This window comes from Mercenaria mercenaria, chromosome 15, assembly GCF_021730395.1.
Source record: "Mercenaria mercenaria strain notata chromosome 15, MADL_Memer_1, whole genome shotgun sequence".
NCBI classification, from domain to species: domain Eukaryota; kingdom Metazoa; phylum Mollusca; class Bivalvia; order Venerida; family Veneridae; genus Mercenaria; species Mercenaria mercenaria.
In genome coordinates, this window is record NC_069375.1 from 47,667,796 (window position 1) to 47,691,579 (window position 23,784).

The 23,784-nt window shown below is 34.7% G+C and overlaps 1 protein-coding gene across 1 annotated transcript; it reads left to right on the top strand.

Moving 5' to 3' along the window:
* Window positions 1–5: 5 nt before the first annotated feature.
* LOC123552361 (uncharacterized) lies at window positions 6–22,094 on the top strand. The gene is made up of 9 exons (XM_045341977.2): window positions 6–213; window positions 3,157–3,363; window positions 4,756–4,829; window positions 5,682–5,823; window positions 6,313–6,424; window positions 12,740–12,854; window positions 13,770–13,931; window positions 15,211–15,352; window positions 15,867–22,094. The coding sequence occupies exons 2-9, from the start codon at window positions 3,178–3,180 to the stop codon at window positions 15,903–15,905; spliced, it is 972 nt and encodes a 323-aa protein (XP_045197912.2). The 5' UTR covers window positions 6–213; window positions 3,157–3,177; the 3' UTR covers window positions 15,906–22,094.
* Window positions 22,095–23,784: the final 1,690 nt, after the last annotated feature.

Sequence of the window (23,784 nt, forward strand, 5' to 3'; positions counted from 1 at the left end):
AAATTAAAGTTAGAAAACACATAAATTGTTATTTTAAAAGACATAACACATGCCTCAAGACTCTGTCTTTTAGTGGTATATAACCTAGAAAGATTAAAAGTTACAAAAGTTAGATATTACGAAGAAGCATTCAAGGGAAATAACTTTCGTAGAAAACGAATACTTCCGCGTTTGTAGGTGTGGCTGCTGGAATTGTGAAAATCGATTTTTAAGGTATATTTTCACAGTTGGACAAGAATTCTGTATGATTAAGTTGTAAGGCTGCTATTTGGGAAATATATTCTTAAGCAGTTAAGTTGTATTTGTCAGATTTTAGGCAAAGCAGCCACTGGCACCAGAGCACCAAACTGTGCTTTAAATTATGCCAAAATAAGTTTTAAACAAAAATAATCCAAAAACAAACTCAAAAACGCAGATTTATTGATATGCCCCATTCATACTTTGTCTATATTTACACACTGTAAATATAGACAAAGTATGAATGGGGCATATCAATAAATCTGCGTTTTTGAGTTTGTTTTTGGATTATTTTTGTTTAAAACTTATTTTGGCATAATTTAAAGCACAGTTTGGTGCTCTGGTGCCAGTGAAAGCAGCCGATATATTTTTAAAACTATTTGTAAGTATTTTTAACATGACATGTTTAAGCAGATAAAAAACAGATAACCTGCTGGATATATCCTGTTTTCTCATATTCTCGGGGGCCTAAGGGGTTGTTTTATTCCCAGTGACAGATTAACCATTTCATAAACAGCATTTGGGTGTTCTTTTGTAGAAAATTCACTTGTCTTTCAGATGGAGTCATAAAATGTTACTGAAATTATCCCATTTAATTATTTTGTTACTGTATTTGATACCACCCTCACCCACAGAAATGAACCAAGAGTTTCTCGTATTCCCGTGGATTTAGATTTGACTTTTCATCACAAATAATTTGTAGAATTTAAAACATTAAAATTACCATTCTGTTATAAAAAGATATATTCTGTAGTAAATACATAAAAAAAATATTACAATTAATTGCATAATCAATAATTTATGGCAAATTTGCTAACACCACCAGAAAAAAATAAGAATTTTTTTGAAAATTGAGTAAAATGCTGATAGTTTCGTCAGTATGTATTCAAATCACTTGAAATTTTCAGTGTGTCAGTTTTGTACCATTCTTGTCTAGAAAATAACAAACATTAAATTATTTGACAACTTGAAGGCAAAAAACGAGAATATGAGAAACCCTGAGAATACGAGAAACAGGGATATAGTCGCTGTGTTGGCAATCTACCGAGATTTGATAGATTTTTCTGCTCTTTAGAAATTCTTTCACCAAGTAACCGACAACTTCCGTTTAAATGCTTCGTTAAAATATTGAGTGTCTAATCTTCCGGTATCTGGACGCTTAGCCTACGTTCTTGACAGCAAGCAAATCCTCAGGGGATTTTCTAACTGTCCGGTAATCAATTTCTTAATAAATAAGTATTGATTTGATATAATTTTACCTGTTATTTACTTAATATATCAATACTTACCTGCAAACAAAATTTTGTGTGAATAAATAACAAAGTAAATTTCTAATCGTCTTTAATTAGATGGGTGCATTTTCAGCCGTAAAATGAAAAATTACCAAAGTCAATAATGGGGAAATGAATAGAAGGAGTTGATTATGTCATTGTCATCCTGTTTTGTTACATATATATGTGCCACAAATTTGATGGTTTATCAAGCAGTCCATATTTATTGTATTCAAAATAATAATTCAAAAGCTTAATTGTTTTCCAATGTTATTACACTTTTTTTGATTAGTGTGCATGTCTGAGACATTACTGAACGTATAAATCTATGGTATCTGAACATGCTGAAAGACATTTGGATGCTGTTTTATGACAATCGCATGATATGGATTGAAAAATATAAAATTTATACATCTCTTTGAACACCGGATAAATTGTTTTCTGGTAAAGATCCTTTACAACAACAGTGTGTTGTTTCATACATTTGTTCAACAACACATGATACAGAATTCACACCATTGCTGATTCATTCAATCAAAGAGCTATAAAAATAAATGTACTGTATTGTAGAATTATGTTGTTTTCATTGCCAAGCCAGATCCAGTATACTTTCATTGGCATGAGAACTACCTTGTCTTTTTGCATTATCATCAGCAAATTCTGAATATTTTAAAGAAGCATTTATTGGAAAGTTGTTGGTTCAGCAATAAATGGTTCAGCAATAGGTGCCCGAAGACACACAGATGGCAGAGTTGTATATAGAGATGCATCAAAGTTTAAACAGATACCACACGATACAGCCAATCCAAATATAAAAAAGCTTATGTTTATAATGGTATGGAATGAAAATGTTGATATTTATTGTTGAGGTTCATTAAAATCTATAATGTAATCTCTAACTCTGTCTGGTGGTCTTCTGTCTCTTTTGGCGACTATGATTGTACATATGTAAATAATTTCAGAAAATGAAGAAAAGGGGTCAAATCATGGCAGGTAGTCAACATGACGGCTGTATGTCCAGTCTTATTATGTCTGTATTCAAAACATACTTGGAGCATATGATATTATGTCCTATGGATGCATTTTTAGTTTTAATGTAATTCCCAAGTTTGAAAAAATGAAGATTTTTTTTTTTCATATTTCAATTATAAGACTTTTTGTATTTCAGTTAAAACATGTAAAACACATTTTAGTAATTTGACATTTGTAAAGTATGAGTTTATAAGGGAAACAATTTCTAGCAAAATGCAACAGTTCAATAAAAATCACTACTTTTAACAAAAGTCCAAATCTGAAAAAAAAAAAAACAGGCTGATATTTCTCAAAAGTTATGGTAGTTCTGCTTATTTGATAAGCCAGAAGTAATGACTAATGGTGAAACATCATTTATCTGTATAGTGTAGAATAAAGACTGGACTTCAAAATTGATGTAGCAGAAATCTCAGGCACACAACTCTTTCCTTTTTTTTTTGCAAAATATTCTGAGTACATTTTGAAAATCAGAGTGTATTCAAATTCTACATTGTAAAAGAATCTTTGATCGGAACATGCAGAAATACCTTAAGGTTACATGTAGGACCTTCCAAATTTTAGGGAGTGTTGCTTGTAATATCATAAATTAATTCAGAATTACCTCTTTTGTTTTTAGAACTTGCAAGTTTAATTCAAGATGAGTACTTCGGCTTCATTTGACAATCCAGAAGAGTTTCAAGAAGCTATGGCTTCCGTCAGAAATGATGCGTCTGAGGATGTATACGTTATTGTAGGTCATATAGACAATGATCCAGCTAGGGTTGGTGTCCTTAAAGTTGGACAAAGTGTAGATGAACTGGCCGACCTAGTGGACAGTGAACAGGTTAAACATTATACTTTCTTTTGATTAAAAAGTGTTTTTTTTTATCATTGTATTGTCCAGTAAAAACCCAGTATTGCCTAGTAAAACCGGCTGGGCTGGGTTTTACAAGTTATTGAAGTAAAACCCTTGTTTTTTTTGACATTAATCTAATCAAAAAAATATTACTGCAATGCGTTTTTCCAGTCATTGATAAATTTATTTCAAATCTGTCTATATTTTTATGCCCCCAAAGGGAGGCATATTAGTTTTCAACTGTCCGTTCGTTCGTTAGTCACAACGTTAACTTTTTGCACGAAGGCACTTTAATTGCGAACCACTGCACCCAGGACCTTCAGACTTCACATGCTGATAGTACTCATTGAGTACACGACGCCTACTGACTTTGGGGTCACCAGATCAAAGGTCAATGTCACAGGTGCCAATGTTAACTTTTTGCATGAAGGCACTTTACCCGCGAACCACTGCACCCAGGACCTTCAAACTTCACATGCTGATAGTACTCATTAAGTACACAACCTCTACTGACTTTGGGGTCACCAGGTCAAATGTCAAGGTCACAGGGGCCAACGTTAACTTTTTGCATGAAGGCACTTTACTCGCGAACCACTGCACCCAGGACCTTCAAACTTCACATGCTGATAGTACTCATCGAGTACACAACCCCTACTGAATTGGGGTCAAAGGTCAAGGTCACAGGGGCCAACGTTAACTTTTTGCATGAAGGCACTTTACTCGCGATTCACTGCACCCAGGACCTTCAAACTTCACTTGCTGATAGTACTCATTGAGTACATGACCCAAACTAACTTTGGGGTCACCAGGTCAAAGGTCAAGGTCACAGGGGCCAATGTTAACTTTTTGCATGAAGGCACTTTACATGTACTCGCGAACCACTGCACCCAGGACCTTCAAACTTCACATGCAAATAGAACTTATTGAGTACATGACCCCAATTGACTTTGGGTCACTACGTCAAAGGTCAAGGTCACCAGGTCAAAGGTCAAGGCGCTGCGGGGGCATTTGTCACCATTAGTGACAGCTCTTGTTATAATAATAAATTATGAACTGCCAGACATTTTTTTTATCAACAGAAAGATTTTTCACATTTGCAAATGAGTGCTTTGTGCATCAAGTGAATTATCTTATCTTTAGGCGTTAAACTCTTAGTTTAGCTTTTGAAATTACATGCACATACCTTTATGATTTTGTCTCTCTGCACTTTGTCTCATATTATAATTTTATTTGTTCTTTGTGCATGAAGTAAATGATTGTATCTTTAGGGATTAAATCCTTCGTGATAGCTTTTGAAAATTTCTGGGGTATTTATGCATTTTATGCTCTTGTTTCTTGGCACTTTGTCCGTTACTATAAGTTCTATTTTTACATTTCTAGGTGATGTACATTTTAGCTAGATATGAGAGTACATTTGACATGTCCACAACAGTCAAGTTTGTTTACTTCAGATGGTAAGACCATCTAATTTTTAACAAAATTTCAAAGACCTTTTTTTTGGGGTGAATTATATGAACATCTTTCCAATTTGCAGACTTTGATATACATATAGAACTTTTATCTGACATTTTAGAGAAACCAGTATTAAATATTTGTAAAATCTCAAGTGGAATGTTGATTGTGTTTATTATATGAAAAGCATGAAAGACACCACTTAATCTTAATCTTTTCTCCTATTTAATCATTGTGTTTCGAAGTTTACTGTGATATTTTTGTAAAAATGCAGATTGGTTGAAACATAAGTTTTGTGCATTGTTGACGAATAAATCAGTCTCACATAACTTACATCCTTTGTTACACGATGCATTTTAATATTGAATTGAGCCATGCCATAAGAAAACCAACATAGTGGGTATGCGACCAGCATGGATCCAGACCAGCCTGCGCATCCGCGCAGTCTGGTCAGGCTCCATGCTGTTCGCTTTTAAAGCCTAATGAAATTGGAGAAACTGTTAGCGAACAGCATGGATCCTGACCAGACTGCGCGGATGCGTAGGCTGGTCTGGATCCATGCTGGTCGCATACCCACTATGTTGGTTTTCCCATGGCGCGGCTCAATTGACTTCCAAACTTGTAAGCGTTTATAGTTGAACATTACAAGAAATGTAAGTTATATTGTCTAGCCTAGACAACCATGCAAAAGTTCTCCCTTGACAGTGAGCAGCTTAAGGCACTAGAGATAGTGTGAGCACTATGTAAGATTAGCCAGGGTTCAGGGTTATCCCTGAGAAAGAATTGAATTTTGTAGTTGGAGTTACAGCAGCCATCTCAACTTCATTAAGAATGTGAATGTATTTTTGTTTCAGGTTAGGGGAGAATGTAGCATTCACAAAGAAAGGGAAGTTTGGTGTGGTCCACGGAAGTATCCAGGAAAAGTTTAACCCATATCATTTATTTATAGAGACAGGGTCAGTTGATGATTTCCTGGCAGATAAAATTTTACAGCAGGTAAGAATTTTTGTCTTTTATTTACAGATCAGGTAGTATAACACATACTGAATTTAAAGGGGCCGTGTCTGAGTTTTGCAAATTCAGAAAGTAACATCAGGTTCCCATGAGCCTTAAAGTCTATGACCACTGCAGTTTTAGTTGATATTCTTTTCATTATTTGCAAGATTTTGTAGTTGAGTGTTCCTCAGCTTTGGAATTTTATTTACTCTGATATTAATTCACTATCTCCTCTTCCATTGCTTGCAAAACTGAATTAATTCTGAGTCCAAAGAAGGTAAATAAAGTGACGTTTGTGTACCTGAGAACAGGAGATTGTTTTTCTGACTACTTTAAAATAGAATGATAATTTGTTCATTGGTATTGATTCTGTGGATTGGCATCTCACTAAATCCACAAAAATTAACCTTCATGAAATTATAAGTGATGGTATTATGCAGGGCGTTTTTGTATCTAATTGAAAACTGAAATTTTTATATTGTAATTTAGTTGGAAGAAAACACTGGTAAGAAATCTAAAGTTCTGGAGAGTACTCAAGGCCATCAGATGAGGGGATTTACAGCCACACAGTTGCCTGAGAGAGAACGGTCTGCTAAGACAGGTAAATATTTCGTTATATTGATGTTGTATAATCAGGAGACCAGTAAACTAGATTGTTTGCTCTTGAATTGACCAGTCGCCATCTGTCAATCAGACTTATCTAGGTTCCAATCAGATATCCATTTTCAAGACTCGTGTGTACTGCTTATCGCAGGCATTTTCCTTTGACAAGCTGATTGTCAACAGTAGCAGATAAGTACAGCGTTTTTCTTCATAACCTATTAATAACGGTGTATTTTTTTATTTGATGGTTGCAGTTTGTGTCTTGCAAGTTATTCATTTCCTTTAACCAAAGAGAAGCTTCACGAGATATGCAGACTTCTATTTTATTTACAATAAAAAGCTTTTATCTCGGCTAAAGAGGACTGAACCTGAAAAATAGTTGAAATTCAGTACAGTCGAGACTGCCTTAACGACCCCCTGAATTTAGTGACTCCCTGTCATATGCGACCCTATTTTATGCTCTGGACACAATTTACTATTAAAAGAGTCTGAATTAAGCAACCCCCTGCCTTACGCGACAAGCGACTGTGAAATCAGGCTCCCGAATCGATATTTAGACCATTTTCAGCGACTTTGAGACGCTCCCTCACAAGATTTTACACGATAGAGTTACCATTCTTTATCTCGTGTGAAGTTGTTTGAATTTGTTTACAAAAAATGGCTGATGAAAAACATAAAAAAGAATTGTTCTGACATTAGAACAGCGTGTTAAGGCACTGGAATTGCTCGATTAGGGAAAACCAGCATATAAAGTCGCTGAAGAATTCGGAGTCGGTGCATAAATTAACTTTATTCCTGGTGAAACAAAAATATGGCGGTATTTAACAGGAAGCGACGAAGTAAACACAGATTAAAGATGCAGTCAATAATCGAATAAATGTCAATGAACAATTAATACACAAAAATATAAATATCATAAACCTCAGTGTGTAAATAGTTCAAATGGAACATTTATATTTTACTGCTCCCCTTTATTTTCTTGCCAGATCATGAGCTTAAATTTGTTTTATCAACATCATACGAATGATGCAAATTATTTGAAATTTATATTTTATCAATATGCAATTAAAGAAATAGTATTTAATCATTTTCCACTCCTACCTTAAAAAAGGCCAATATATAAGTATCCGATATTCATGTAGTTTAATTGGAAAATATATGAAACCAGCGTCAACCTGTTAAGTGAGACTGTTTTAAGAGACTCCCTGTCATATGTGACCTTTTTCGCTGCTTCCCAATGTCAGTCTCTTAAAACAGTCTCGACTGTATGTAGTTTGAAAATCATTCGAGAGGGAAATAAGTACCAAATTTAAGCTGAACACAGAGCCTTAGGGAAACATTTTGACATTCAAACAACTAATTTAACAGCCTCTTTAACCTCAGAAGTGTTAAATTTCGGTCCTGAAAACATTCATAGAGTTGATACATGATTGATTAACAAACCTAATAGTGACAATGATGGTTTGTAAGGAAAGAAGTATTCTTCAACATCATAAGGAAAGTTATTCAACATTATCATGTCTGTCATTTTGAAACTTGTTTATTGAAAGTTTTAAGGGGCCTCCGTGGCCAAGTGGTTAAGGTCGCTGACTTCAAATCACTTGCCCCTCATCAGTGTGGGTTCGAGCCTCACTCGGGGCGTTGGATTCTTCATGTGAGGAAGCCATCCAGCTGGCTTACGAAAGGTCAGTGATTCTACCAAGGTTCCCGCTTATGATGAAATAATGCAGGGAGGGGCACCTGGGGTCTTCCTCCACCATCAAAGCTGGAAAGTCGCCATATGACCTATAATTGTGTTGATGCAACGTTAAACCCAACGAAAAAAAGAAATATTGAAAGTTTTGCATTTTGAGACCACACACTTAAAAAGGTGGAGTGATGGAACATTTGGCGTCTGATCAATGGCTTGCAATAGCCACAATGACATACATATTCTTATGAATATTATCAAGTTTATTTTTTTAGATTAAAACAGAGAAAATTTTATATTATGTGTAAGGTTGGTGGTGGTGTGTGGTTTGGGTCCAAGAGGGAAAGTTAGGGCAGTTTTAGAAACACGTATTAATATGCATTCTTAAACACTTGTAGTCAGTCTGATAGAAAAAAAAGTGTCGGTAAAATTTTATAATACATGAATGGTCCTAATATTACATTGTTCTTTTTAAAATTGGCAAAACTAGATTTTATAAAAGGAAGTGAAAAACAAGCTACTGTGTGCTACAGAGGAAATGCTTATTAAATGAGCCGTGCAATGAGAAAATCAACATAGTGGCTTTGCGACCAGCATGGATCCAGACCAGCCTGCGCATCCGCGCAGTCTGGTCAGGATCCATGCTGTTTGCTAACAGTTTCTCTAATGGCAATAGACTTTGAAAGCGAACAGCATGGATCCTGACCAGACTGCACGGATGCGCAGGCTGGTCTGGATCCATGCTGATCGCAAACCCACTATGTTGGTTTTCTCATGGCACAGCTCATTTTTGTTTCATTTTATTTACAACATTATCAGCAGAAGAAAGTGAGTATACTAATGTTAATATCCCAGTGAATTCTGTTCATGTTGTTGTGTGATGCTTCTCCCTATGTATGTTCACTTGCCTCTTACCTCTGTTGGTTCATAACCCAGCTTTGGATATAGAATTGGTATATATGAGGAAGTGGTTATAGAACTGGTTCATTGTAAGGATCCAAAGTGGATATTGAATTGGTTTATTGTAAGAAATTGGATACAAAATTTGGTTCACTATGAGGAAGTGGATATAGAATATGCTTATATGAGGTTCATGTGTGGAAGAGGTTAATAGAATAGGTTCATATGAGGAAGTGGTTATAGAATAGGTTCATAATTATGAGGAAATTGATAATAGAAATTGTTTATTAGGAATTGGATATAGAATTGGTTCATATGAGGAAGTGGATATACATGTAGAACTGGTTCACTATGAAGACGTGGATATAGAATTGACTCAAACAAGGAAGTGGATATAGAACTGGTTCATTGTAAGAAAGAGGATATTGAATTTGCTCAAATGGTGAAATGGATATAGAACTTGTTCATTTTGAGGAAGTGTATATAGAATTGTTTTGTATCAGGTAGTTGAGATAGAATTGGTTCATATCTGGAAGTGCCATGAATTTAAATGATTTCACAGCAGTGACTTAAAACACATTGAACTAAGTAAGACCAAAGTCTGATGTGTTTTTTAAATTCAGTATTGAAGGTTAGCCTTTCAGTATTTAAAGAAATGGTCATATAACCATATCCTATGAGAGATCAGAACACAATGAAATCATAAGCCATTACCATTTTTATACGCCTGTCTCTGAAAGAGTGGGCGTATTATATGAACACCCGAAGCAGTAGGCGAGTGGATGGTCGGCGTCCAAAGCATGTCAGCTCTCTAAGTCGAACAGTTTTCATCTGATCTTCACCAAACTTGCTGACAATGTTTATGGGCATAATATCTCGGCCACTTTCGATAACCAGTCAAATCACCCCAGGCACTGTTGGATTATGGCCCTTGAATTACTTGTAAGACAGTGAATTTAGCCTTGTCCACTCTCTAAGTCAAATAACTTTAATCCGATCTTCACCAAACTTGCTGACAATGTTTGTGGGCATAATATCTCGGCCAAGATCGATAACAAGTCAAATCGCCCCAAGCACTCTTGGATTATGGCCCTTGACTTACTCTGAAAACGGACTCAAGGCACATTTTAGTTACAAATCAGACCAGCCGATGATATTTCTCTGTGTTAATATTTGCATGTGTTTTAATTGTTTCCATACTTGGTCGGTGTTTGTGTAAAGACAGGTATTTTTACCCATGAATTGTTATGGTAAGACAGCTTGCTTTTATCATTTAAGCATTATTGTCTGCATTAATATGTGAGAAAATCAATGTTATTGTATTTCTATAGGAAGAACTGCACACCTGTATAATTGTTTAAACTAAATGTATCACATACAGCTTGCTTAAATAGGTCAACCGTGTTGTTGTACTTACAAAATAGACTGGCCCGGTTTATAGGTTGGTCAGGGCTAACGGATATGTATTGTATTTTGCCATTGATATATTTCTATAAAATGCTTCTTCCCCTTCCGTTTGGAAGCGTCCATGTTTACAAACACGTTTGTTTAGTTTATGGACTGTATAAACGTTGTCTTTATATACGTAGGAATAAAACCTCAAAACAGAAACATGTATTTAGAAGCTATTAATGGAAAATATTAAACCAGATGATCATTATAAACGCATCCCAGTCCATTTGTCGAACTCTTACGATTATTAAAATTATATAATTTCCATTATTGCTTGGGCATGTGCACTTGCTAAATTGTAAAAACAAAAAGTAATTATTTGAATCTTGTTGGATATAAAGTTCTCAAATATAATTCAGAAGGGGACAAAATGGTCATATTGAAGGCCTAGCTACTGTATAATCAGGGTTGTCAATAAGAACCGGCCGCCGGCCGAAATGGACGGTTCAAATGGCATTGGGGCCGGTTCAAATTCGCAAAAAAAAAAATCGGGCCTAAAAGCTTAACCCGCCGACCACAGTATTTTTAAAGTTTTTTTCACGATTCTGTCATGAAAATATAATTTGTATAAAGAACTCTCCATCTAGTCTAAAAATCGATATTACCCGCGGCCGTTTCCGTTCATAATACACAGCGTGTCATCACGGGTGATGTTCAATCTTAATTGCCGAGCGACATGTCATAGTGTACACGTATTCCATACAATGCCACGTGCCTGTCGATCTTTGACTTGAGTTAAAACACGCGATAAACCAATGACCGCTTTGGATGTAGAATGCGTGACGTATTTTATCGGCAAAACTATTTAAGCTCCGCCTTTACAAATGATGATATACGTACGTCATAATTCAAGAAATCCGAGCTAACGTCAAAGAGATGAAAATCATGTTTCACAGACTGAATTAATATTAGAGATCTACATGAAAAAATATTCATCAGTTATCGTAGTGTCAAAATTATATATTTTGTAGCAAAAACTTCGGAAGGAGTGATGTGACATCCGCAATAATTTCCGAAAAATTTGAAATCATGAGTGACGGCCCCGATTTAAAAGAAAATACAACAAAAAACAAAACAAAGAAATTATCCACAAGCTCCTTTATATTTAATAATCCAACATCGCTTATAACTAATCTGTAAACAACAATTTTCGGATATTTTCACACCTATTTATCCCTGTCGAGTGCTGTTTATTGCATTATATAACAAAGCCAGGTGTTGATTATAATGTGTGACAACTCACAACTGAGACGGATATTTTATTTCTATAAAAAAATATTATGTATCACAATCAAATTTAGATCAGAAAATATATTGGCTTTTACCTTTTTCTAGAAGTTTTTGAAATCGAAAGTACAGTAGTTGTCGCGGTATCAGTCGGCCGATTTTTGATAAATATTTCTCTTAAATCATTTTAATAAGAGGAAATGTCATGGTAAATTTTTATATCAGATACTGTCAAAGGCTATTAAACTGTCTTTGCACCATCATAATTTGTCAAACACATCCTTTAAACAGGAGATTTGGTCTATGTCTATGAAAGTGTAACAGTATCCCGACATACAATTTTGGATATCTGGATTTTGATCAATAAAAAATCGAGACTAGGGGTTTTGGATAGGGATAGGCCAGGGGATGAGAATCAAACAGTTAATTTTCTATGCCTAAACTTGTATTATTTCTAACTCTGTACATTTTGTTTTGATGGTTTTAACAGTGACATTTTTGTCATGCCAAATTGTAAAAAATTCATCTGGGGAATCTTGTTCCCCACAAAAGAAATATGAGTACAGGTTTAATTCTGAGTAGAGTTTTGAATTTAGATATACAGTAGTGCAATAACTATTTGATTTTGCAAAGTACAACAAAGAGTTGAAGTGTGGTGACAAATTAGATATTAGCATTTCAGGACTTGAAAAATGCATTCATGAACATATGTAAACAGGTAAACTCATATTTATTATTATCTCCAAATTTACCTGGTGAGCTCATAAAAATGTGAAAATAAGGGTATATTGTATTTAAAAATGCAGTGGAAAAGATGTTCTTAAATGCTTCCAAAATGCCCCAGAATGCAGGAAATGAAGCGCTGAATTTCAAAATTTTTCGGGGGAGCATGCCCCCGGACCCCCCTAGCTGGTCGCCTACTTTTCTATTTCAGCCTGTTCAACAAAAAATTATTGACAACCCTGTATAATACATGTATGTAAAGTTGAGGTCACATGTATGGTGGATCAGTAGGGTGATTGAAATGCATGTGCTGCATTGTAGGTCCTTTGATGTCTAGTGTTGGAGCCACAGTAAAAATATCTGAGGACGTCCTCGAAGCAATTTCAACGGTCAGACATGATGAAAACCCAACAAGATGGCTGGTTGCTGAGTACTTGTAAGTTAAAAACCATATGTAAAAATTGTTTGCAGTGTTCAGTATTATGTCTTTTAAAAGGATTCAGTATGTACGATATAATAATATTCTTTCTTGAACATTATGCCTGGATTGTTTTGTAGATAGAGCACAAGACTTTGAATTTAAAAGTTAAAGTTTGCACAAGTTTGGTCTTTGTGCAAGGTTATTGTTTTCTGTGACAGTTTGACTGAAGACAATAGGTCTGAAGTTATTTCTCCTCCAGCCTTGATTGTTGTGGAGAAGTTGTAAAGAACAAATGGGAACTAAGTCAGTACTAGTGTGGAAACTAGGAACACCAGTTATGTTGTGTTTGTTATACATGTATAACCAAAATACTATGTGGAAAAGAAAGACAGTGTTAAAGTGAATGGAAATATACAAAATAGTCCCTAAAATGTTTTCCCCTTTTTGGTTTTAAGTGCTTGTTAAATAGATTTTGCAGACTTACACTCTAAGTTTTCTTCTTTCTTGACATATTTCCTATATTTCTTTGGTTTTCAAGGTTTCTCATACTTCATTTACTGTCAGACCTTTTGCTAAAGTCCACCCAAACCAAAGCCACCATTAAACCTTGGTATAAAGGCCACTATTTTCGCTTCCTGTTAAACAACCTGTTAACAAACATGACTATTTTCCTTTTCATTTCCAAGGGGGTTTCTTGTAATATAGGTTTGACTACATTTGAAAGAAGTTTCCTGCACATAGATGTATACTAGACTTTCAGTACTGGTGTTTTGATTGATAGAAAAGTTCAGCCATATAATAATATGCTTTGTTAATGGAAGATAAGTCATTAATGGATTCTAAATGATATTGCTCAAACAATTAATCAGTTTGTCATACAAATTGTAAATCAAATCAATATTTATACAGTTTGATATTACACTGTTGTAGAGATGGAAGCCCCAAGGGTCCTATTATACTGACAGCCACTGGAGAAGGTGACAGTGATGAAATAGTGGAAGTCCTCAGCGAAGATAAACCAATGTATGCCTTATACCGAACAGCCGATGTTGTAGACGATATAACCATTGTCAAGTTTGTGTATATCATATGGTAAGTAATTACCAGTTTGTTGAAAAATGTCAGATCAGTTAATTCATGGGAATGGTTCAAAGGGAATGCCAGTAGACAGCCATGCTTAGTGTGTCCCTCCCCAGCATCCTAAATATCACTGCCTCTTCATCTCTTAATGGATTTGTGACCCTAGACTCTCAGCAGGCCACATTTTGTACCTGATCTCTATAAAACTTTGTCACAATATTGTCTGTATGAAATCTAGGTGATGTTCAAAACGGGTCAAAAACTTGATCGCTTGGAAAATTCATGGAAAAACTTTGTTAACACTACAGGCTTCATTTTCTTCTTGATCATCATTTCTATTTGTCAGGGTGTTTGTCTTTCTTATATCTAGGTCAAGTTCAAAACTGGGTTACCTGTGGGCTTAAACTAGATCTGTAGGTCATATCATAAAAAAAGCTTGCTAACACTCTAGATGCCATATTTTCTACTAGATCTTCATTAAAAATATTCAGAATGTTTGACTTAGAAATCATTTAAAACTGGATTAATTGAGGTATTAAACTAGATCACTAGGCTTTATCATAGAAAAACCTTGTTTAAACTAAGAGGTCACATAGACTTCTTGATCATCGTAAATCTTTGCCAGTTGTTTGTCTCTATGAACTCTAGATGAAATTTAAAACTGAATTACCTGAGGTCTTAAGTAGGTCACTAGGTTAAATCATGTAACAATCTTGTTAACTCATAGAGGCCACATTTTTGTACTTGATCATCATAATATTGTCTATGACATTTATGTCAAGTTCAAAACTGAGTTACCAGAAATGACAAGTGTGTGTCTATGAAATCTATATCCTGTACCTGAGCATCATAAAACTTTGTCAGAATGTTGAAACTTGATTATCTAAGGTAAAAAACAAGGTCTCTAGATTAAATAACAGAAAAAGTTAATACCCAGGAGGCCACATTTTCTGCATGATCTTAAGTAGTCTTGTTCAGAATTGTTTAAAATCTGATACAAATTTTTTAACTGGATCACTTGGCTTAGGTAAATTTTAGGTCACTGGATCAAGTTCATTCAACAATCTACCAGATTTACATTAAATTGGTCAGAATGTTTGTTTTACTGGAATTTTGGCCAAATTAGAGACATTTGTACTAGGTTGTTTCAGAACAACTTGTTTGGGGGTAAGAACTAGGTCAGGGAAGCGATACAAGGCCTTCAGAGTCCTCTTGTTTTTTGTTTATGTCCACATTTCTTGAATATCATATCTGTGAAATTTATACATTCTCATTTCAACTTTTTCTCCAGGGTCGGCAACAGTGTAAAACCAATGACTAAAGCGAAAATATCAACCCATAAAGGAATTGCCGAGAGCACATTTGGACCTTTTCATGTCGCTATATTTGCCTCAGATTCTGCAGAACTTTCAGAAAAAGCCATCACAGAAAAGGTGAGTTCTTCTATTATTTTTACAAAGATTCGCCTCTAGATCTTACATGCATCACGGTACCAAGAATTTTAGCAAAGATGGTGACAGCTGTGAAATATAAAAATTCATGTTTAAAAGTGTTACAATATTGGCAGCTAGTTTGCAATCAAATGATTTTCTTTTGTACAGTCTAACCTGTGAAAAGACCACCATTGGGAGAGTCAAAAGTGTTTTTTATTAGCTTGTGGTCTTAACTGACAGGTTAAAATACACTGCAGATGTTCAAATGGGAAACAAAACTTGAAGTCTTTAGAGGAAGCTAGTCTCTGTTCAGAGACATTCTTTAGCACAGTTTTGAATGTATTTACAATGCGTAATCCGTAAAGCCCTGTCCCCAAAGATTAACTGTTTTAGTCAGAGCCATGAAATCTAATGCTTTTGAAATTAAATTATTTTATTCCTAAAACTGAGTGACACTTCATCTGTCTTTAAACTTGTTTGTTTTTGAATAAACATGTTTTTCTTTTTGTTCTAGGTTACATCGGCCTCTGGAAGTAAATCCCATGTGAAGTAGACATCAGAATATTTTCATGGTTACCAGCATTTTAACAGAATAGAATCTCTGAAGATTGTTATCTTGATGTTTTAATTGCTAAATTATTGTCATTTGTTTAGATTTTTACAGTTTAAAACAACATTAGTGTCTTGTAAGTTACTAACAATAAACAAACTGACATATCTCTTTTTTGGGACCAAATTGTTATATCTTACTTGTAACTGAGTGAGAACAATATGTATCTAGATCTCAAATCTGTTCAGAAGCTTTTTTCTCATATTTTAAAGGGGTTTACATGTGAAATTAAATTAAACTACCATGTTCTCTGTAATGATAATTATAAATATTTCGTTTTATATGACTTCAAGGGTAAAAACCAGAGGTTAGAGATCAGCCTTCAAATTAACATCAGTCTGCACATGCAGCCTTGTGATTAGTCAGTTTCCAGTCTTTGCAGCTTTGCCATTGGCCCATTTCCAGTCTGTAAATTTATGCCACTTTGCCATTGGTCAGTTTCCAGTCTGTGAATGCAGCCTTGTGATTGGCCAGTTCAGAGCGTCTGCATGCAGCCATGCCATTGGCCCGTTTTGACTCTGTTTATGCAGCCTTGCTATTGGCCAGTTTCCAGTCCCTGCATCCAGCCTTGCCATTAGCCAGTTTCTAGAAGACTGGTCTCCAACGAGCGGAAACCCTGATGTACATTTTGGATTGCGACACATTAGCTTAAGCATTGTAACCAAAAGAAGCATTTTGTAGTGAGCATATTTAGTTAGTTTGGTGCTACATGTATTACCATAATTATAGACATTATACTTAAAGTGCCTAAAATCAAAATCTAGTCAAAATGTTTGTTATGCAAATCACTTTATAGGAAGGAATTATTGCACTTAGGATTTTTTAATTCAAAATTTCATTTTGATATTAAAACATACCTTAGATTTAAAAAAAATCAATGGACCATATTCATCAGTGGAATCTTAAGTTTGAAATCTAGACCAGCAAAAATTTAAGTTCCAATAATGCTTTTATTCTGCCAATTATATGCAGATATTTTTTTAATGTATAAGAAATATCTTCAAGCATACCCTCATAAAAACCTAGCCATTTTGATAAAAAATAGAGCATGTAGAAAAAATAGTACTCTGAAGTTAAAATTCTTAATTTCTGATTTTGAAGCATTGATGAATATGGGCCCTTGTAGATTCTTTTTGGGTTTTCATGTCAGTCTCGTTTACATTATTCTGTTGATTAGTTACTGTAGTTTAACATATCTAAGATAGGGATACTTCTCGTTTAATTTCGAACAATCATTGTGAACGTCAATTGTATTGTGAATGTCAAACGGTTTTACAATTAAATGTATATTGTGATGTGTCTAACAGTGGTTTTCTGTGTTTGGTATTTTGTGTTTATTGGGTTTTCTTCATGTTTTGTGTGCTAAACAGGGTTAAACTTTGTAACTTTAATGTACCTTTATAGTTTTAAGTATTTTTGTTTATAGTTTTTTATTGGAATTAATTTTCCTTCGATACCAATTCTGTACATCAGACAATATATGAAATTTTTTTAAGGGTAGTAAATGACTATGAAAGTCCTGCGAAAACTTTCCTTTATCAAATTGTGATGTTTCTTTCTTACATAGGGAATTAAATTTGTAATGTCACATATATGTACATATCAGTATAACCATAGATGGCATTGTTCCTTCAGTAGAATGGTACAACAGCACGAGAATACATCTCGGAACAGAATACTGTAAAATCATTTAAGTTCGTGGGCATAAAATTTCGTGGTTTTGGTCAAAAACACAGTTTCGTGGGGATATGAATATGGATTTCAACATTTGAACAAAAAATGAATGGGAGTTTTAATTAAATTTCTTGGATTGACTGGACCACGAAAATAAGTCCCTCAGGAATATTAATGATTTCACAGTAATTAATTTCTTTTAAGAAATATTAGCCTGCCAAAGATATTTTAAAAATTCAAAAAAAAAATTGCAGTTCTGACCTCAGAAACTTTTAGAACGATGTACAGTATATATCTAGACTTTGCAAAATAAGCTGAATTTCATGAAAAAACTGTTCGGGATCAGGCAGTAGGCCATTGTTTTCAATGATGATTTAACAAAAGTTAATACATGCATGTCTAAAGTTTTCAACTACTTGCAGAAAACAGGTCAGTTCCGGTATGCGGTCCAGGATAATATGCTGGTTACTGAATTTATTGTCAAAAAAATATTATTATATAAAACTGCAACAGACCTTTTTTTCCAAATTAAACTTTTGTGTTTTCAAGGTTGCAAGTAATGTACAGCATGAAGGTAGAAGATGTCAATTTGTTAAGTTCTTTCCATTTTTGAGTTTGAGACTTTCGTGCAACAAAACCCTATTTACATATCACGTGTAGTTTTTGTAGAAGATCTTGATAAAAACAGCTGATAGTAGTCCTAGTAATGGCAATTACATTCTGTGTTGTTTATCAACAATTGTTTGAACATTATTTTTTCTCACTTACCTTGATTTTTAATGAATAGTGCAATACCTGTAAATAAATTCAGCCAGTTTCTAATTAACCTGGGGTATTTTAAATGCTTTCAGCATGCAGCAAGAACATTGGTATTTTTTTATCTGGCTTTGGATAGCATTCAACTTTTCATCTAGCTTTTGATAGCTTTCCGCTTTTCCTGTGATTTCTATCATAATCTCTTTTTCTGATAAAGAACCAGTTGTATACAAATGTACAATGAAATTATCGCATACTGTAGCATAGGTTGCTCATGCACCAGTGCTGACTCAAGGCATTTATTTGGTTTATTACGGTTCCCGTATATTTTCTTTGTTTTGGATTGCTCCATGGATAACTCGTGTATTATGTTCATCCCCTTGTGACTACAAGCGATTGATATTTTACTGTATTAGATCTGATAGAAGTTATTTTTAAAATTATCCAGTAAATATTAGTCGTGTCTTAATGATGTTGTTGTTGTAAGGTTAACTCCTGATTTGTTAAAGGAGCCATGCCATGACAAAACCAACATAGTGGGTTTGCGACCAGCATGGATCCAGACCAGCCTGCGCATCTGCGCAGTCTGGTCAGGATCCATGCTTTTCGCTAACAGTTTCTCTACTTGCAATAGACTTTGAAAGCGAACAGCATGGATCCTGACCAGACTGCGCAGATGCGCAGGCTGGTCTGGATCCATGCTGGTCACAAAGCCATTATGTTGGTTTTCTCATGGCGCAGCTCAAATATTGTTGATCTGAGTTGTTGTTAAGTTTGTGGCTAATCTCATATATAGTTTTTTCCTAACCTGAAAAACTAAATAAAGCAAAATAATGTATTTTTTTCAGTTCAATTTTTTTTTGGATATAAACTGTCTCTTCATATAGTTTATGTAGACATAAAATCAGTAGTAAAGTTAAATACATTTGATGAGGATTTTCAGCATGGGAAGTAAATATCTGAAGATAAAATATTTTAAGGAAAGACGGGCATTGAATATTTTCTAAATTTTTACATTGCATTAGTTGAAGCTTCAGGAAAATTGTGACACTTTAAATCAATATTTACACAACAAATTTATCATCTTTTGCATAATAGTACATTGTAGATATTTTTTTTGTACTTTGTATTTCCATTTATTTATACGTTATATAAAACTGGTGAGTGTGATGAGCTTATCATTTGCAATGGGTTATGTGTAAGACACCAAATACAGTAATTGACACTGATCAACGCATAAATTTGTTAACATGTTTAATTCCTTGGGAGGAATACAGTACTTCACTGCACTGTTAGTACAAAATCACTGGATCTTTTTATGCATTTTTGTGTAAAAATGTTGAGGCTGAGAGTTTATGGGAGAGTGTAATTCAAAAACTGGAAAGCATTTTAACTTTTTAAATGGGATTGGTCAGCATGACATCAGATTGTGTAGTTTATAGGAGATATATTTGATCATATGGGACCAAGATGAAATATGGAACATTCCTTTCAGTTTTAATTCCTACTTTTTTGCCATTTGTATGAAGATATTTTAATTTCCAGTTTTGTTATTAAATGAATGCAGAAGTTTGTGTTTCTTCTGTGAATGATACGAATGTTTTAGATATGTAGATATAGTGATGATATACATTTTTAGATGAACTAGAGACATTTTCAGCCTATGTTCCATAGCTTTCATAATGAGAATTGTCAATTTTCAAGCATGTATTAAAAGTCATATGAAATGATTTTCAAAGAGATTACTTTCAAATGGCCAGATCTGTTTGTTTTTTGTTTTTTTATTGGGATAATTAATCTTGATGGTAGTGGATAATTAGGTCTAGTTTTCAATGTAATTCATACATGTACCATAGCTATTTTTGCTCAAGAGCCCCTATCTAGAGATAAAACGAGAAGATGTATGTTGTGTAAATTTTTCAAGATAAATAATTTATCTATCTAGATTTGTGTCTAAAAAGTACTTTCATTTGTAATGAATTTAATGTCTTCTTGAAAAAAAGAATATATAGAAGCATATCATTTATTATAGTCTGTAAGATATGTAGAAAAACTCCACTGCATTAGTCCCACACTAAAATGTAGAAATTTTGCATTTTTCCTTACAGAATACCATGTTCATGATGTTACTTATAGATATTGCAGTCTACTGATATTGTTACATGCCACTTTAAACCACATAGAAATTGTACTTTCAAATAATCTGTTACATAGGTAGTTCTTTACCTGATATATTTCTTGCCAAAAGTTTCCATAGAAACATTAAACTGTCAAAACCATTTATTTTAGTTGTTGAATTCACAGTCACTGTGTCATAACTATGTCTTATTACGATGTACAAATGAGTAGCTTCAACTTCATTTTGAATTTTATTTCATGCTCGCATAGCGCACATGTTAAACATCTGTAACTGTCATAAGTTATTGCTTTTTAGCTCGACTATTCGAAGAATAGTCTAGCTATTCTACTCACCCTGGCGTCGGCGTCGGCGTCGGCGTCACACCTTGGTTAAGTTTTTGCATGCAAGTACATACAGCTATCATTTAAAGGCATATAGCTTTGAAACTTATTTATTCTTTTTCTAGGTCAATTACCAACCTCACTGGGTCAAGTTCCATAACTCTAACATGTATTTTGAGCAAATTATGCCCCCTTTTGGACTTAGAAAATTCTGGTTAAAGTTTTACATGCAAGTTACTATCTCCAAAACTAATGCAGATATTGAATTGAAACTTCACATGTGTCTTCGGGGTTATAAAACTAGTTGATAGCACCAAGTCCCATAACTCTGACCTTCATTTTGGCCAAATTATGCCCCCTTTTGGACTTAGAAAATTCTGGTTAAAGTTTTGCGTGCAAGTACATACAGCTATTACTAAAAGGCATATAGATTTGAAACTTATTTTTCTTTTTCTAGATCAATTACCTACCTCACTGGGTCAAGTCCCATACTCTGGCATGTATTTTGGCCAAATTATGCCCCCTTTTGGACTTAGAAAATTCTGGTTAAAGTTTTGCGTGCAAGTACATACAGCTATTACTAAAAGGCATATAGATTTGAAACTTATTTTTTCTTTTTTCTAGATCAATTACCTACCTCACTGGGTCAAGTCCCATAACTCTGGCATGTATTTTGGCCAAATTATGCCCCTTTTGGACTTAGAAAATTCTGGTTAAAGTTTTGCGTGCAAGTACATACAGCTATTACTAAAAGGCATATAGATTTGGAACTTATTTATTCTTTTTCTAGATCAATTACCTACCTCACTGGGTCAAGTTCCATAACTCTTAACATGTATTTTGAGCAAATTATGCCCCCTTTTGGACTTAGAAAATTCTGGTTAAAGTTTTACATGCAAGTTACTATCCCCAAAACTAATGCAGATATTGAATTGAAACTTAACATGTTTCTTCGGGGTTATAAAACTAGTTGATAGCATCAAGTCCCATAACTCTGATATGTCCCCTTTTGAACTTAAAACTCTTTTGATATTTAACATTTTGGGTAATAATTTCCAGCTTCTGTGACAATATTTCGAATAGTCGAGCTTGGCTGTCTTATGGACAGCTCTTGTTAGTATTACATTCTTTTCTATTATTTACATGTAGTTACTATCCAAGAATCAACTTGTTGCTGTATTCCTTACAGAGGTCATTTTATTATTTTTATATTGTAGAAGTATTAAATGTCTTCAAAACGTTTATTTTTCTTCTGTTATATTTACACTTTTAGCCAGCATTGTATATTTGTACTACTAATAGTAGCTGTTTTTAAAACGCCAATGGAATGTCCAGTTTTTATGTCCCCCTTCCAAGAAGGAGGGGTATATTGTTTTACAGATGTCTGTCAGTCGGTATGTAGACCAATCCATTTTCAAATGATAACTCAAAAATGCTTGGGCCTAGGATCATTCAAGTTGATAGGGAGGTTGGTCATAACCAGCAGAGGACACCTACTGATTTTGAGATCAGTACATCGAAGTTCAAGGTCACAGTGACCCGGAACAGATGAACGGTTTCCAGATGATACCTAAAGAATGCTTGGGCCTAGGATCATGAAAGTTGATAGGGAGGTTAGTCATGATATGCAGATGACCCCTATTGATTTTGAGATCAGTACATCAAAGTTCAAAGTCACAGTGACCCGGAACAGTTAAACGGTTTCGGGATGATAAGTTATTAACTCGAGAATGCTTGGGCGTAGGATCATGAAAGTTGGTAGGGACATTAGTTAGCAGATGACCCCTATTAATTTTGAGGTCAGTAGGTAAAAGGTCAAGGTCACATTGACACGGAACAGTTAAATGATTTCCGGATGATAACTCAAGAATGCTTGGGCCTTGGATCACGAAAAATTAATAGGGAGGTTTATCATGTTCAGCAGATGACCCCTATAGATTTAGAGGTCAGTAGGTCAAAGTCACAGTGACACAGAACAGTCAAACCGTTTCTTGACGATAACTTGAGAATGCTTTGGCCTAGGATCGTGAAAGTTGATCATGATCAGCAGATGACCCATTGATTTTGAAGTCAGCAGGTCAAAGGTCAAGGTCACAGTGACCCGAAACTGTAAAACGGTTTCCAGACAATAACTTAAGAACACTATGGCCTAGGATCATGAAAATTGATAGGGAGGTTGGTCATGACCAGCAGATGACCCCTATTGATTTTTAGACCAGAGGTCAAGGTCACAGTGACCCAGAACAGTTAAAACCATTTCCAGACAATAACTTGAGAATGCTTGGGCCTAGGATCATGAAAGTTGATAGGGAGGTTAATCATGACCAGCAGATGACCCCTATTGATTTTGAGGTAAATAGGTCAAAGGTCAAGTCACATTGACCCAGAACAATAGAACTTCTGTGTACAGTGACCAAATAATTTGTTCATTGTGCAATTAATGAATGCATCAAGGGGGGCATTTCGTGTTCTACAAGCTCTTGTTTAGCATTGAAGTCACTATGACCTTGCCCTTTGACCAAGTGCACCCTAGCAAATGGGTCATCTACTGACCACAGGCAGTCATCTTACAAAATTTGTAGACTGTAGACTAAAGCTTGTTCAAGTTATACAGCAGAAAGGTCATTGTAAAACTTTCTCTTACTAACCCCTGACACAAAAGGATCATTTACAGGCAGTCATCCCTATTTAGTTTGAAGGCAGTAGACCGAAGAGTAATCAAGTTACTGAGCAGAAACCATTTACAGTCTAGAGGTCCAAAGTGACCTTAAACTTTGCCGCCCTATAAAAAAAAGCAGCAATGGCTTTGCAAACCATGCCTAGACCCTCGACACAAGAAGTGACTTCATATTCTGTCACAACCAACTTACAGACTTGCTGGCTCGTAAATTTCTGAACACCACCAGCCACAGATCTCCATTCTGACAAATTG